The 17,866-nt window shown below is 42.7% G+C and overlaps 1 protein-coding gene across 3 annotated transcripts in view; it reads right to left on the bottom strand.

The window, feature by feature from the left end:
• Positions 1-594: 594 nt before the first annotated feature.
• The window catches only part of REELD1 (reeler domain containing 1), a 27,245-nt gene continuing 9,973 nt past the window's right edge, over positions 595-17,866 (bottom strand). Inside the window, exons 1-7 of one of the 3 annotated variants that reach the window (XM_074950955.1) lie at positions 16,098-16,131; positions 13,900-14,119; positions 11,792-12,014; positions 9,005-9,177; positions 7,514-7,853; positions 6,691-6,754; positions 595-1,383 (exon numbers count right to left, since the gene is read on the bottom strand). In XM_074950955.1, the coding sequence (XP_074807056.1) occupies positions 748-1,383; positions 6,691-6,754; positions 7,514-7,853; positions 9,005-9,177; positions 11,792-12,014; positions 13,900-14,119; positions 16,098-16,109 (1,668 nt within the window). In that variant the 5' untranslated portion in view covers positions 16,110-16,131 and the 3' untranslated portion in view covers positions 595-747. Of the gene's footprint in view, positions 1,384-6,690; positions 6,755-7,513; positions 7,854-9,004; positions 9,178-11,791; positions 12,015-13,899; positions 14,258-16,097; positions 16,132-17,866 lie in introns of those variants that run through there. The other 2 variants (XM_074950956.1, XM_074950954.1) reach the window with 2 other exon arrangements.

The following is a 17,866-nucleotide window of genomic DNA, read 5'->3' as shown; positions in this document are numbered from 1 at the left end:
AAGGTTTTCTTTCCATTTACACCTGCAAGGAGACATGTTTCTCCCCAAAAGCTAGTGTTTACTTCTGTGTGTTTCATTCCTTTAGATCTCTTCAATAATGCCAGCCAGCTGCTGCCTTCTTCAGATCAATTTTCTCAACTGACATGTCATCTCTTTGTATTTTTAAATAGGAACTTGAATTCAAGTGTCAAATATTTTACTGATTTGAGAAGTCTCTCTCACACAGTCAAAATATATGAAGTTTTAAGTGAGAACTGAGGTTAAGATCACCTTTGTCTGTTTTCTAGAAGAAGAAAATAAGACACCAGAAACTTTTGCCGAGAATAAATAAGAGACGACACCAAAGTGCAATGGAATAATTTCTATTTTTGATTATACCTTAAGGCAACAAAGGAAATGTAATGGCTACAATAGCACAGTTAATGAGTAGCTATACAATATTTATTGTGTTAAGTGTAACACTTTAAACAATACGTCTACTTATATTTTCATAGCATCTGTAATTTAGAACATCTAATTTTCATAACATCTGTAACTGAGTTGCATGCATTTGTACTGTGATCAGAACATGCATCTACTTCCATCATTTTTCAGTTCGAGTATATTTACTGAGATGGTTTTATGTATAGGAGCTACACTACAACAGCTTCCTGTATTCACGTTAGACATTCTGATTAATTTTTACCATTTGCCCTACATATGACGCTACCTAATCTATAAAGCACTATGTGGGATTTTCAGGTATTTTTAGATGACTGTCTTTTTTCCACTGCCTGATGGGCTGATCCAGTTGTACTCGGCCTGCACCAGGACAAAGCTGTTTTCCCGTATCTTCCTGAATTGCATCATCTCCCCACCTTCTCTCATTGTGATGACATCATTGTCTGGTTCACTAAAGGACACTTCTGTTCGCTTGTGACAATACTGGGCATGGATGTAGCGCAGCCCAGCAGCCAGGGCCATGCCGAGGGCAGCCGTGCAGCCAAGGAGAATGCCAAGTTGGGCTGCTATGAATTGTGTCCCTCTTCTGGGGTATTCTGCTCCTTTCCCAGGAACAGCAGCGTCAGGTATGGGTCTGGTCACCCATGGAAGTGTATTGCCAGCAACCTCCTCTTGGTTCTCCTCCTCCCCTCCGGAAACTGCTTGTTCTGACTGCAGCAAGAAGTTTGCTGAAGCCTTCTGTGTCACTGACTGCCTCTCTGTCATCTGCCTCGAAGCTGATGATAAACTGCTGGAGACATCCAAGTCAGCCTCCCTGTCTTTATGCTGTGACACTGTCCCTGGAACTGCAAGCAGGTAAGTGTACCAAAGCTGGGTGGAAAGTGAAGCTGTAGCATGCAACACAGGTTTTGTCATCTCCTGGTTGGAGTTCACAGCAATCTCCTTAAAAGCAAAAATGTGACAAAATATCTGATGAGAGTCTAAATAGCTTGTAGGATTTAACTGGCTCTTTCAGCTCCTTGTCACTGGTTCAAATCCACCTAGTTTGGGAATAACCAAGAACAATAGCCAATGGTTGTTTATTGGTCTTTGTGAAACGAGTTGGTGCATTCAGCAGAGTTCCTAATGGGCACAACTGACACCCTTGCTTGATATCTCATCAGAGAATGCCATAGATGGAATAGACACTCTCAGCTGGTCCCATTGCTCAGAGAGGAAGCAAGTTGGAAGGGCAGAGTAGGAAGCTTACCCCATCTAGGTGCCAGTCTCTGTATAAAGGACTCCAATTTCTGGGGCTGGTACCTGGCACCTTTCACCAGGCCTACAGTCACTTAACATATCTTGCTCAAAAATGTAAAATAGACACCTGAGCACACCGAATGATTACACTTCACTAATGCCAGGATCATGCTGCCACATCAACAGAAAGATGCCCATTAACTTTCCTGGGCTTTGGATCAGGCCTTTGGGGCAGGGGAGTCACAGAAGAATTTAGTTTACCTCCCCCTTTGCTACTATTTAAATAAAAGGAAAAGGCCCCATAGGATTTTAAAGTTCAATAACCCAGCCCTGGCCTAAAATTGCCTGCTTTCCCATGCTGCGCTGTCAGTTGGAAAACTGCCACCTGTAAATAATGCTGAACCATCCCAAACAATGTGAATTAGTATTTTGTTAACACTCTTGTTTCTCAGTTTCTTCTTGTTTCAAAGCACCTTGTTTTAGCAGTCACAAAATGAGACCCCAGGCTAGACTTTAGCCTAGACTTCACTATAGATCTTAATCAAGACTGACTGCAGAGGCAATCTGAGGATTTTAGAGATGCCCCTGAAAGAAATGAATCTGAGACCTACACTGAACTCTTACCTTCACATTGCACAGTTGCCGCCTGATCCAGAACCAGTGGTGTCTATGGGTGACCAGTTTGAGTTTGGATCAGGCCCTTAGTAGCTGGTTTCTATGCAACTTGAGCAGTCCAGCAGGCTCTTTAGCACATCCATCAATTACACCAGAAAAGCTCTTGGCCTCTGATGTCATTAGTGGGTGTTTAAAAAGCTTGCTGGGTAGCCAGTCTGGCAGGAGTCCTGGTGAGCTGTGAGACCAAGTAGGGGATAGACAGCAATAGCTTAGTTTGTGGGAGAGGTTACCACTGAAGAAGGTAAATGTGACAGTAAAATGTAGACAGCAAACAAGAGAATTTCAGTGATTAAACTGCAGAATCTAGAGTAGCTAACTAGCAGTTTCAATACAGCACAGATACTTGGAACAGCCCAGTCCTTTCCCCCAGATGGAAAAAGGGCTATCTACCTGGAAAATACTATGGGATGCAGAGACTTCTTCACTACAGAGGAGTAGCCGTGTTAGCCTGGATCTGTAAAAGCGGCAAAGAGTCCTGTGGCACTTTATAGACTAACAGATGTATTGGAGCATAAGCTTTCGTGGGTGAATACCCACATCCAACGAAGTGGGTATTCACCCATGTAAGCTTATGCTCCAATACGTCTGTTAGTCCATAAGGTGCCACAGGTCTCTTTGCCGCTTCTTCACTACAATTAACTAACCTGAAAACATGTCTTTTCCTGCAGATTCCTACCTCCATTATTTCACCCTTTGTTTCTCTCCTTCCATTTTGGATTCATTCTGTCCTTTCTTTCTTGATTTGTAAAATTCTCTTCTCCTTTGTTCTCGGTGTGTCCTTTCTTTCTCTCTCCTTTCCCTTCTTTCATTTTTTCTTGCCCATCCCCTTTGCCCAAATGATCCACATTATCTCACCTTTGACTCCACTGCACCTGTTCTCTTGTCCAATTTCTCACTGCTCTCTCCTCTATTTCCCTCTCTTCTCCTTTTTCTCTTCTGGATTCTCCTAAATACTTCTCATTTGTTCTCTCCCTTGATTCTCTGGGTTCCCATGTTTCTCTCTCCTTATGGCATCCTCTTACTTTATTGTCCCTTGTTGCTCCCCTTCTCTGTATTCTGCGTAGTATTCTCCCTCTTACCACATAACCTCTCTATTCCCTTTGTCCCCCACTCGAATCCACTCTCCCTCTCCATCTCCTGCCCTAGTTCCCATCCAGGTCCCCAGTTCATCTCTCCTCCTCAACTTCAGGCTCCACCTGTTTATCTCCTGACAGTTCTTCTTTCCCCAGCATCTCCCAACCGCCTCTTTCCTTCCTAGTTAATCTCCAGTTTGTCCCCTTCCAAGTCATTGCTCCAGCCACCCAGCCCCAGTTGATCTCTCCAGGCCTTCCTTTTCCCAGTTCATACCTCTCCAAGTCTCTGTCAGTTCATCCCTTCAGCCCTTACTGCCATCACCTCAGTTCAGGCCCTGCCCTCACCTCGCCCCCCATTCATGCAGGACCCCTCAGTTCATCCACCACCCATAACTTTCCTAGTTTATCCAAACCCCCAATTCAGACGCTGTCTCCAATTACACACACACACACACACACTTGTTCTCAGTGTATCGTCCCTAAATCCTACCATCTCTGAAACACGGGAGAGGAGGAAACATGCTGCTACTTGTATGGGATGGGACAAGCGCTGTACCTAGAATCAGCTCTTCTCCCTGCTGCTTGCTTTCTGCCTCCCCTAAAGCACAGAGACACCAGGGAGACAGCAGGAAGCAGCAGGCACAAAACAAAGAAAAAGCTGGGTCCGGCGGCACCACTGCAAACCCTGGCTGCCGAAGGAGGATGCTGCACATGAAGTAACAAGCTGCAGTTGGAGGCCTCCTGCAGCAGTGCATTTCACAAATTGGCTAGGGTGACTCCAGCTGTCTGGTCAAAGCAGGAACAGGCCAGATACCCATAAACACAATGGGTTTGAATCCAGTCTCGCCCACAATGCTTTTACATTAGTGTAAATGCTTTGACTTCAATGGAGTTGATCCTGTTTTACACCAAAGTAAGCGGTAACAGAATCAGCCCCACTGCCTGGGTCTGTACACCTCATTCAGGCTAAAGAGGATTTCAGGATGTTGACTGCCCTCTAAGAGGTACAGCTCAGAACAACAGCTCATACAATCTCATCACTATGTCTGAACATATACTGAAAGGAGAGAGAGGAAATGGCCTGAAATGTTTCTAGCTGGTGTACTTTGCTTTAAAACAAGATGTAGGGCATTTAGCTGCCTAAACAAAGCCAAGTTGTCCTTGTACATTCAGAAGCGCTACATTCCCATGCCGGAGTGCCTGTTTAAGCTTACTGTACTTCTTATAAATTTGTGTGAGCACTTTATATATTATGATTTATTTTTGTTATTTCAGAGTTCAAAGGAATAGTAAATTGCTGTACATGTGCTATATGTTATGAGGGTCAATGAGCCGGACCGTGGATATGTTTTGAAGTCAGTATTTACAGCAGGGTGAACTAGAACTCTTTTAAAGAGTTTTAGGTTTTGCAAATGTTTAAAGCTAAGCAGGAAAACAAAGCAGTAAACTCATCCATTTCTGCAAGAAAAGATCACTGAGAGAAGTAGTGTGCAATGAAGACACAGGTAGTGCTCAGCGGTAAAACAGATTAACATAGATCCATCTCTGGGTCAGGCTTGTTTCATTAATTCATTCATATAGAGAGAGATAGATAGTGTGATACAGGAGGGCCAGGGAGCAGTGGCAGAGGGGAAATATATAAGCCCTAGGCTAATTAAGGCGTGGTTCCCTGTAGACTAGGAAGGGTTGTTACAGGTTAATCGGAGCACCTGTAGTCAATTAAGGCCCTGTCAGGAACCTAATAAAACCCCCTGCTTCAGGCAGTCAGGTTGTGTGAGGAAGGAGAGAGGACTGGAGCTTAGAGGTGTGTTGCTGAGACCTGAAAAACCAGAGAACTGAAGTAAGGGAGACTCCCTCCCCCAGCATCTAAGGACCAAGGGTAACCCTACCCAAGGGGGAAGAGGGTAAGAAACCCGCGGGGCTGAGAGGGGCTGGGGCTCAGGCTCAGAATGTAGAGTAAACCCAGACCCCTCCCCCGATTCCCTCCTTTACTACCTTCCCGGGCCACTAGCAGGGTCCTCACCTCCCCAAGAGCTGCGGCAAGGGGTGATGTCTTAGCCCCCTGCCAAGAAAAGCACGGGGCCCACCATACCAACATCAGCCGTTTTGTCACAATAGATATAGAGAGATAGTGGCATCTCCCCCAAAAGAATACAACTGCCTGATTTCAGAGTAGCAGCTGTGTTAGTCTGTATCCGCAAAAAGAAAAGGAGGACTTGTGGCACCTTAGAGACTAACCAATTTATTTGAGCATAAGCTTTCGTGAGATACATTAATGCATCCGATGATGTGAGCTGTAGCTCACGAAAGCTTATGCTCAAATAAATTGGTTAGTCTCTAAGGTGCCACAACTGCCTGAGACTCAGAACAGACCATATTAAGTCTTAGACACTGACAGCTTTAATATGTCAGCCTTTCAGGGCTAGAAACAGGATCACTGGAAAAAGGAGCTTTCCAGCTTCCCCATGGCAACCAATGCAGGGTTCTAAACCAAAAACATCTCAAATTGTTGCACTTTAAAATCATGTCATTGGTATGTAGTGAAAAGGTTTTTTAGATCATTTTACAGTTGAACTCCTAGTAATCAAGGCACGTGGCTCTACTGGTAGTGAAAATATTCAAAACTCTAACAGTGTTAAAATAGCTTTAGTAACATGTGGCATATTCAGAACACATGTTGCTGTTAAGATGCAAAAGGTTTTATTGTCATCTGCTGCTAAAACTTCCACCTGCTTCCAATAATTTTCCATTTCAGCAGATGCAGGCCTGGTTTGATGTGAGTAATTGGACATGGGTGAGGCCTCATTTCTTGGGAGATGGGATTAGGGAGGTAAATGGATCAGCAGGCTGGAAACAGAACGTCTGTACTAAGCTAAAATAAGGGGAAACATCCAGGGAATCACTTAAATGGCCAAGATAAAAATGGATCAGATAAGCCTAGAATATAAAATGAGGTTAAGAGTAAGTTGTCCATGGACAGCGTGTAGGTAGAGCATGCTGTACAGGGATTGGTTCCTACAAAAAGACAACGCCAATCCCAAATCATGTGATGCACTGTAAGTGTATATAAAGGAATAGGGTTGGATGTGTGGCATACCCTGTACCCAACCCCTACGCTTAAGCCTGGTCAACTCAAATGTAATTTGATTCTATGCTGATAAAGGAAGCTGAGTGATGAGACTAGAGCCAAACTTAGTTTTTAGGGAACTGAAGAGGTCTTAGGGGAACCCGAACAATAGAAAACACCCCACTCAGTTCTTACCTGTATATCTTCCTTACATGTCAAACACAACTGTGATGTGGAAGCACCTGAGATGCTTGGTGGTCTAAAATATTGGAAAAGGAAGGATAAGTTTAATATATTTGGTCTAGTTGTACAAATTGTAATGAAAAAACAGAATCTGTACTTTATTAAAAATGTTGCCCGCTAGAATAGCCTCATGAGATACACATTTATTGTGATGAGAGGGGCCCATAGAGACAGCAGTCATGCAATCCGACCCAAGTACTGTACAGATAAGATAATGCAGAATGTTCAGTACCAAATTTCTCTTCCTCCCCACCCCAATTATATAGACGCCTATTGGACCCAATCCTGCCCAAGTCCCATTGAATTCAAACTTTTGCAATCCACTAGTTCAGTTCTCCTTTTCCTTCTCCACAGTGATGGAAGGATAGCCCTGCTAGATTTGTAATTTCTTTGATTATTTTTAGAAAAATCTAAATATAAGTTGATTTTTTTATTACATCTTGAGCCTTGTAAGTCTAAACACTCTTCAGTCTCGTCTGTCTATCTAGGCATTTGTACTGTGCTTATCACTGTGGTGTCTGAATAACTTCTCCACAGTTCTATTTAAAGAGAGTCCGATTGTCGTATTAGCTTCAGTTTACATCACACCCAGCCCCAAAAGGGGCTGAATAATTTTCAAAATCTCAATATGCAAATACCTAATAGGAATGCACAGCTTGCCACATGGGCACCACTTGCCCCATGGAGAAACAGGTGCTAATTTACTCCTTCCATAACTTTTGGAGAAGTAGTTGTATTGATATTCAGTACATTACATTCACTGTTCACACATTACCCATCAGGTGTGCTGGGGCTGGAGGTATAATCTTGTAAAATGAAACTTCGCAAGATGTTCGCCATGTCCAGCCCTTGAAACTCAAGTGATGGCTCCAGGCTTTGATCACTGTAGATGCTGCTTCTGTTGGCTTGCCCTCCTCCATGTCTGCTGCTGACCCTCAAGGCTACTGAATCCACAGAGGTCTCAGAGTGTTGCTTTCCCTTATCAAGTTGCTCTGTGTCTTGTCCGCTTCCAAAAGCAGGCTCCAGTACTTTTGTCACTGCAATTCTAGTCAGTCTGGCAGGCATAAATTTTGCAGTCTGAGTAAAGACAGTAATACTGTTGGGTGTAGTAGAGCCTTAAGAAACACAGAAAAGTGAACAAGTATATTTTCTTTGTATTGTTTGTTTCAAACTTTGATTTGTAATGACATTGATTAATATATCTGCATTCATATACTAAAAAATAATAACTTTGATTTCTACAGCACAAAGCTAAAATAGAAATCTAGGCATCCCATGGAAACTCGAGAGTAGATCAATAAAGCCCTCCCCAAATTAAGTTCAGATAAAATAATTAAATTAAAGTCAAGGTGCCATGCTGAATACTTTCAGAAATAAGGCTCATTTTTTAAGTCTAGATCCATGGTTTACTCCATCTTGGAAGGAGGGTATTTTCACTCACCTGAGACGGCTGAAGCAATGATAAAATTGTTATCTGCTCTTCCTAGATGTTCATTCACTTTGAAAAAGCCCTGCTCAGTCCAAACTGAGAGAAACAACATATGACCTGCCTTTTGTCCAATACACATAGTTGAGGTCATGCAAACAGTCACACTGACGATAAATATAGAACTTTCTCTTATTTAGACAATAACGCCACACCCAAGCATCCAAAAACCATGAGTCAGGCCTCCAAAATCATGAGACTGGCTTAAAGTTTTGAGATTTAAAAAAAAAGTACATTTTGGGTTCTTTTTCTTTTCATTTGAATCTACAGAGTGCACTCAGGTCATGTTTTCATGCTGTTCTTTGCAACTGTGAAGGCTAGAAACTCTTTTGTTTTAAATGAAAGCTGAAATTCTCATGAACTCAAGTCTCCAGGAGCTGGGGCTTTAGGTAAAACATCAACTGTAGCAAGACTCAAGATAAAATCATGGAAGTTGGCAACACTCTTTGCATCCGATGAAGTGAGCCATAGCTCACGAAAGCTTATGCTCAAATAAATTTGTTAGTCTCTAAGGTGCCACAAGTACTCCTTTTTTCTTTTTGCAGATACAGACTAACACAGCTGCTACTTTGAAACCACTCTTTAAACTGTATATCGCCACCATCATTCAGACAAAAGCCCGGACCCTGAATGGTGATGAGTGCTGTCACTTCAATCAGCCCCCAGTAACTATGTAAGTGAACCCCTGAGGTTAATTTATGTCACTTGTGTTAGGTGGATGAAGGAATATACCATAAAAATATTCTACTGGAACTAAGTTGTCAGTAAAATAACACATACCTTTGCTTGCTGTAACAGTTACTTTCAGATCAGTAGGTTTTTGCAGTGGTGTTGGCATTATAATGCTGGATTTCTTGCTACTATCAGCAGGTGTTCTGTTTTGTATTCGGTGGGATACAATAGCAGATTCAATCCTTACCCAGTAAACAAAATATGACTGGACTACCGATAAACTGTCAAAAATAACATATGTTAGTCAAGAATTTAGTCACCCTGTACCATTAATAGAATATCATAATATTCTGCTAATCAGAAGGCCTTTAAAAAAAAAACCTAAAAACAAACAATGCAAAAAATATTAATAGATTAGCCCGTCACACTTTTTATATTAAAATCAAAACACACTAAAAACCATAGGGAAAATGTAGTGTAATTATAATTAGGGCTGGTGAAAAACTGAAAGGGAAAACTTTTACTAGCTCTGCTTCCATGGGCAAGGAGGCAAGTGGGAGTTACTGATTAAAAAGTCTCATTAGTTAAATTGGATATGATGGGGATCAATAGGAAAATTGAAAGGTGGATAAGGAATTGGTTAAAGGGGAGACTACAACGGGTTCTACTGAAAGGTGAACTGTCAGGCTGGAGGGAGGTTACCAGTGGAGTTCCTCAAGGATAGGTTTTGGGACCAATCTTATTTAATCTTTTTATTACTGACCTCAGCACAAAAAGTGGGAGTGTGCTAATAAAGTTTGCGGATGATACAAAGCTGGGAGGTATTGCCAATTTAGAGAAGGACAGGGATATCCTACAGGAGGATCTGGATGACCTTGTAAACTGGAGTAATAGTAATAGGATGAAATTTAATAGTGAGAAGTGTAAGGTCATGCATTAAGGGATTAATAACAAGAATTTTAGTTATAAGCTAGGGACGCATCAATTAGAAGTAATGGAGGAGGAAAAGGACCTTGGAGTATTGGAGTATCACAGGATGACTATGAGCCGCCAATGTGATATCGCCATGAAAAAAGCTAATGCGGTCTTGGGATGCATCAGGAGAGGTATTTCCAGTAGGGATAAGGAGGTTTTAGTACTGTTATACAAGGCACTGGTGAGACCTCACCTGGAATACTGTGTGCAGTTCTGGTCTCCCATGTTTAAGAAGGATGAATTCAAACTGGAACAGGTACAGAGAAGAGCTACTAGGATGATCCGAGGAATGGAAAACTTGTCTTATGAAAGGAGATTCAAGCAGCTTGGCTTGTTTAGCCTAACCAAAAGAAGGTTGAGGGGAGATATGATTGCTCTCTATAAATATATCAGAGGGATAAATACCGGAGAGGGAGAGGAATTATTTAAGCTCAGTAACAATGTGGACACAAGAACAAATGAATATAAACTGGCCACCAGGAAATTTAGACTAGAAATTAGGTGAAGGTTTCTAACCATCAGAGGAGTGAAGTTTTGGAATAGCCTTCCAAGAGAAGCAGTGGGGGCAAAAGATCTATCTGGCTTTAAGATTAAACTCAATAAGTTTATGGAGGAGATGGTATGATGAGATAACATGGTTTTGGTAATTAAATATTCATGGTAAATAGGCCCAATGGCCTGTGATGGGATATTAGATGGGGTGGGATCTGAGTTACCCAGGAAAGAATTTTCTGTAGTATCTGGCTGATGAATCTTGCCCATATGCTCAGGGTTTAGCTGATCGCCATATTTGGGGTCAGGAAGGAATTTTCCTCCAGGGCAGATTGGAAGAGGCCCTGGAGGTTTTTCGCCTTCCTCTGTAGCATGGGGCATGGGTCACTTGCTGGAGGATTCTCTGTTCCTTGAAGTCTTTAAACTACGATTTGAGGACTTCAATAGCACAGACATAGGTGAGAGGTTTTTTGCAGGAGTGGGTGGGTGAAATTCTGTGGCCTGCGTTGTGCAGGAGGTCAGACTAGATGATCATAATGGTCCCTTCTGACCTAAATATCTATGAATCAGTTTTACTGTTATAATAGTATTCTAGCAGGGCTGGTAGCACCACCTACAACTGAGACTGTTAGACATTTTCTATTGTAAGTCCCTTTATTCAGTTGCTTATAACTTTGCCATGCTTTAATCATTCAAGCTCATATTTTCCATGCTGCTTTTCTGCCAGAGGAGGACAGACAAGCTTGGGGATGGACAAGAAAGGTCTAAAACTACTAAAAAAACGCTCTCCTACAGACCCTGAAATTGAACCTAGGAGTCCTCTGTCTCTTGGGGTGTGGCTACACAGCAATTAAACACCTGTGGCAGCAACAGATCAGCTGCCATTTCCTAATTCTGGAGTATTTCACTTTGCAACTTTAGCGTTCTTTTAACGACTGTATTTTTGGATGCAATATGTATTAGTGTAACTCATAACTTATACTGCCTAAACTGAGCTATATTATCTTATCTTGGCTATCTGGCTATCTAGTGTCCTCTCTGTTACTATCTGATGCAAGACAATAACTTGTTCTGTGAACAATTCTATTTATATTTAACTTTTTAAAGGAGGTAAATAAAAATCAGTGAAATCGTATACAACGCTACTGATTTCCAAAGTATTTAGGCTGTCATTTTTTCATCTGCAGAATTGTTTAATAGTAGGAGAAAGCTGACTATGTAAATACAAAGGAGCAGTAAATTGCCACTGAAGACAATAAATCTCTGAGAATTTACAGCAGCTAAGAAATTACTCCAATATTTGAATTTCAAGCAATATCTAACCCCTGTTCCCTGCCCCTCCCCAACTGAACATGGCAAACAAACTGTAAGGGCATTGGGACTCCTTTCCGTAGATATGAACTAGGGTTAGGAACCATATATTCTTACAAGAACTTGATGTCTCCAATGGGCTGGGCAGGTGCCTTCCATACAAATGACAGGTTTCTTTTCAGTGATTTGTCAGAATGGGTTACAGAATCACCATCTTCAAAACAAGTCAGCAGTTTGGAACCCGGAGGAATGAAAACAAAAGTGCCAGCAACTTGATCATTAGATACCCTGCGAGCTTGAAGTAAAAAGCCCATGAAATCACGAGTGCTCCTCACTGTCACTGCAAAACAAACCACGGTACAGAAAGAAATTTGTCCACAGCATCCACTTGCATTTCTGACATGAATCATTTTCAATGGAATTTTCATTGGAATTGATTAATTTAGGAGGAATCCGTATGGAACCAAGCTTGCCATTTTGCCTCTACATTTATCTCTTAAGAACATAAGAACGGCCCTACTGGGTCAGACCAAAGGTCCATCCAGCCCAGTATCCTGTCTGCCGACGGTGGCCAATGCCAGGTGCCCCAGAGGGAGTGAACCTAACAGGTAATGATCAAGTGATCTCTCTCCTGCCATCCATCTCCACCCTCTGACAAACAGAGGCTAAGGACACCATTCCTTACCCATCCTGGCTAAAAGCATTCTGAAAATATCAGAACATTCTTTAATGTTGACTTTTTTTTTCCCCATGAAAGTTACATGGAAATTTTGCCTGAGTCATTTTTTTAATCATGAACTAATCATCAGGTGATACTTGGAAAAATACAGCTATCTATACACTAGTAATATATACATCATATTGATTGATTTTGAAAAGAACTCTTGTATAAGAACTAAACTGTCCTGTTGAACAAAAGAGTGCATGCTCCATTTCTGTTTAAGACCTGGTCTTTTGAATAGGAATGAGTAGGTAGGATGGATGATGTGTTTACGGGTCAGGTTCCTCTTCATTGCCATTTAAAATACGTAGGGCCCGGTCCTACAAAGTTCTCTGTGTGAGAATTTCCCATTATATCTATGGGTCTGATTGACTTCAGTGGGGATTATCTCAGGCCCAGCATCTGTAATATGGGGAAAATCTGAAGAAGACCCCATTGAAATGTACAATTTCATTCTCTGAATTTACCAAAGTGTAACTGATTGCAGAATATAATCCTTTCAGTCTTGATGAACAATGAGGAAAAAAGAATGCATATTTTACATAGCAACCTCCATTTATGGTATGTATCTGTAATTACATTTATTCCTTGTGAGGAGAGCTGCTATAACTCATTCATGGCATTTCTATGTGTAGATTATCCCTCTTCTCCTTACTCACAGATGAATGTCTTAACTGAGATTAGCTATCATGTATTTTTTATATATATGAAAGTTTCCTTTTAAATAATTACTCCTTATGAGTCAATAGTGCAGTCTAGAAAACTTCCCTGCTAGGTACACAGTAATCACAATCCGTGCTGCTGTGCTTTGCATTTTTCTGCTTGACCCACAACAGGAGAGAACGACTAGCAGCACTGTGACTTTTTCATGAATGTTCTATGTCAGGTGTGGGCAAACTTTTTTGCCTGAGGGGCACATCGGGGTTTCGAAACTGTATGGAGGGCCGGGTAGGGAAGGCTGTGCCTCCCCAAACAACCTAGCCCCCGCCCCCCTATCCGCCCCTTCCCACTTCCCGCCCCCGACTGCCCCCCTCAGAAACTCCAGCCACCCAACCCCCCCGCTCCTTCTCACTTCCCCTGAGTGCCCCATCCTAGGACCCCCTGCACCTATCCAACCCCCCCCCCCCCCAGCTCCCTGTCCCCTGACTGCCCTCACCCCTATCCACACCTTTGCCCCCTGACAGGCCCCCCAGGACTCCCACGCCTATCCAACCACCCGTTCCTCATCCCCTGACTGCCCCCAGGACCCCCTGCCCCTTATACAACCCCCCCGCTCCCCACCCCCTTACCATGCCACTCAGACCAGCAGGACTGGCAGCCGCGCTGCCCAGCAGGAGCTCACAGCCCCGCTGCCCAGAGCACTGGCGGCACAGCGAGCTGAGGCTGCAGGGGAGGGGGGACAGCAGGGGAGGAGCCAGGAGCTCAAGGGCTGGGCAGGACAATCCCGTGGGCCGTAATTTGCCCACCTCTGTTCTATGTTGTAAAGTTAATGAATACTCCTTACCTGGTACCTTATCACCTGGAAAGTAGAAGGACATATTGGTGTGGACAGTGATATAGTTGTTCCGGGGGTTCTGAAGCTGAGCTCTTATATGTTTGGGTGTCATGTCACCACAGGCAGAAAGACTCGCACCATGGGAGAAGGCAGCAGTGTACGAAAGCGAGCACAAGATTGTGCATGCCCATCCAGTGATAACTACTTGGACTTTCATTCCATCCTCCACCTTGTTATTCAAAATAACAGGCATTACACTCCAGGTTAAGTTCAAAGTAATAATCTCCAGGAAGATACAATCAGTAAGCACGGCACACGTGTCATCTTTGAATTCACTGAGACATGCAATAATACTTCCCCAAACCTTTCAATTAATTAAAAAAAAAAAGTTATCCATGACTCATGGAGCCCTTCCTAGTAACCCACAAAAAAGGAACATTTTAAGAAGTGGTTTGGGAGGTGGGGGATGATCCATAAGAGGATTCTTTTTCTTGTGAAGTTGTCCACAGAGCAAAAAAGCTGGAAAACCATCGCTGTACCGAGTCTTGTTACCATTAGTGTCAGCAGAAAGGATTCTGCAAGTTCTCATTCATCTACACAGAGTACAAAATCCGCAAGTAACAGCGCAGTACACAAGATGGAAACATCTATCTTGCAAGTCTGTAGAGCTGCTCCATGGAAACTACTTCAGGTCCATCCCAGTGAAAGATTCCATGTAGCAGCAGATCTTCTGTCCCTGCTCCACCTGCACTCTGATACCTGGAGCCAACACCAAGCTGGACTCTGAATCAGTGGCAGTGGGTGTGGGAAGAGCACATACATACCCTGACTCCACTGTGCACAACAGAACCACAACAATTTTGCTGCGAGCAAACCCTTCAAGGCACTGGAAGTATGGGTTGTATTGACCCCAGAATGTCTATGCTAACTATGTCCATCAACGTTTAATATTTAACTATTTTTCTAAATTTTTCTCTTCTGTTGACATTGTTTGGTGATAGTGAAACATACAAGATGCAAAATCTGAAATCAACATTTGAAGCCCAAGATAAATCCCTATTTATTTTTGGTTAAAGATCAAGATTTCATCTTTAAACCCTAATATAAATATGAGGAAGCACTATTCACAAAGTTAACACCTGCTATCTATCCAGGAACGTATAGCTCTCTTTGCCCAGAGTCTACAGTAACGGGCATTAAATAAATGCCTAAGACAGACAGAATATACTTATTCCTGTTTCTTATCATCGGTGCTGTCTCCATGTAGCAGTGTGCAGGTTTGAAAAGTAATAACAGAGAATGTGTACACAAATATTTATCACACATGTGAATGAATGTGTACATGAAAGCAGGCTAGCCCTATTTTAATGTATATCTTCAAATACCTCCTTTTCAACATGTAAATTATATTGGCTTCGCTTTCGTTGGCTCATGAATCAGTAAGTGGATGTATAAAAGACAGAGGGAGTCTGAGACTAAAGAAGTCTCGGTTACATCACCTCGGAAGTTGCCACAGATTCTGAAAAATTGCCACTGAACGTGAAACAGTTTGTTCCCAGCCTCAAGCAGAAAGCAGCTCGGCAGTTTAGCCTTCTCTAGGGCTCCATCACTCCAATCACTTAAGTGCCATAAGGAGCTTGTGGCAGCGATAGGAGCCCCTCTTAAAATTCCAACCCCCAAACTGAAGAGAAAGCTGGTGTGATACCCCTGGCTGGGATGCCACTCTCCCACTCCCTGAGTACGCTTCAATCAGCAGTTCTCAAACTGTGGGTCGGGACCTCAAAGTGGGTTGTGACCCCATTTTAATGGGGTCGCCAGGGCCAGCGTTAAATTTGCTGGAGCCCAGGGCTGAAGCTGAAGCCAAGGAGCTTCAGCCTGGGGTGGCAGGGCTCAGGCTCCACCCTTTTGCCTCCCGCCCAGGGTCCTGTAGTAATTTTTGTTGTCAGAAGGGAGTCGCGGTGCAATGAAGTTTGAGAATCCCCTGGCTTAAACCATCTTTGCAAGAGATGGTTTCTCCCTGGGCCTCAAAAAATACTGCTGAACTGCAACTTTTTGCCTTTGGAATTCACCAGATTCTGCTTTTTAACCCTGGGGTGTTTGTTCCCCATGTATCTCGCCCCTTTAAAAGCGTCTGTCACTATCAGCCAGGGAGGCCTTAGTCCCCAGTACCATTTCAGCTCTGTTCCCTGCCACTGACATTCACTTACCTTGGGATACATTCCTTCAGGCTCACTGTAACTGTTCCCCCTCAGCCTGCCAGAGACACATCCTTTAAGGCAAGTTCTTCACTTTCTCCTCTAATGGGAAGTGCACCAGCTGTTACTCTAATACCGACAGGAACTCTCTGCCAGTGCCCAAATCAGCTTTAATCGTATTAGTTTTCCTCCTCCTCTCCCGCTCACTCATTTTATTTATTAATTCATTTTATCATCAAGTCTCTGGGATGAAAATAAAAACAAAGCAAGGGGGACAAAGTAGTATGTTCTGTACAGGATCACCCTAGAACTCCGTTACTGATGCTTAGTCGGATGGGGCCCTTCTTCTTTTTAATTAGCATGGTAAAGATTTGTAAAACAAAGACATCAGCTTCCTTTAGTCCTTAAGGCCCTGGGAGCTGGATTTTTTTGTCTCTCGTGCGTTTACATGGAAGCAAAAGCAATACTTTGCTAGAAATAAGCAGAACAATTCTCATACATATTAGAGTAACCACAAGAAGCTGACTTAAATGTACCAGAGCCAAAACATTGAAAGTTAAGTCTCCCACTCCATCTGTAAGTCTCACTTCATTGTCTTTAGTTCCTGGGTATTAGTAAATAATATAGGTGACACCCAATTCGCAGCATGAAACCAGACTAAGTAGTATGTATGCTGCAGCTGGGTGCTGTGTAAAATTTGTTCCATAATCTTAGACACCCCTTCTTCTCCCCCCCCCGCCCAAACCCATCACCAAAACAAACTTCATTAGAGTTAATGGTGACACTATATTGTCCTTTAAAACAACGTTAATAAAATATATTTTTAAGGCTAAGATTTCAGAAAATGGGTTTTTACCCCTTTCCTCTCAGTAAAATGGAGAGGTATTAGATTAGAGGTAGACAGCTGTACTATGAATTTTAGGTCTGGAGATCATCAAGACCTCCTTAAGAGCATTAGATTATCAATTCTTTGCTCAAGAAACACTCACTTGATTCTGAGAATATCACCCAGTCTAATCTCCCTCTTTTATGAAACATTATGCAGAAGGTGATGGCAATACCTGGAGTTCTCAGATTTCCTCGATTTGTCACTCCAGCTTTAAGCCTGTGTTTGGGATAGAGACTACACTGTTTTCATCAGTCGGTGACTTCTTCCTAGCAATAGATTAAGATTAGCAGGCAAATTCTCTACTTTGATACAGCACTTTTGTACCATTAGCTTACAGATATATGAAGAGACTTTGATACCATTTGTATGCTGCAGACCCTGGCAGGGTTAGCCAGAATGACTTGGCTAGTCCATTTTTGTCTGTTTGTGAGATTCCCAAAAGAATAGTTTTGGATGATTTCTCATCAGTGCCTACAGCTCTCTCATCACAGAGTTCTGTTCTGTCACATCTCTTTATTCAATGGGTATGGGAGGTCATTAAGCTACATAATGAGGCACTGTAGACTGAGTTGTCTTCTCGATGTGGATGACACTCAGTTGTACATCTCAGTTTCACGAGCCCCAGATAGTACGTGTATTTGATTTTTCCCAGCGCTTAGAGGCTTGAATGAAAGCTAGTTAGCCGAGACTAAACATGCATTGAAAGGAGGTAATGCTGGTAGGCTGGGGGGACTAACCAGAGGAAATGGGCAAGGTCATATTGGCTCCCTCAGTTGAAGGAGTGTGTTAACCTATTGTTACTCAGGTTCATACATTGGGGGCATTATTGACTCCTGGGCTGATTCTGGATGTCCAGATAGCCCCAGTAGCCAAAAGTGCATTTTTCTATGGC

The sequence above is a fragment of the Natator depressus genome, chromosome 4, assembly GCF_965152275.1.
Source record: "Natator depressus isolate rNatDep1 chromosome 4, rNatDep2.hap1, whole genome shotgun sequence".
NCBI lineage: Eukaryota > Metazoa > Chordata > Testudines > Cheloniidae > Natator > Natator depressus.
This window is presented reverse-complemented; position numbering and strand designations above follow the sequence as displayed.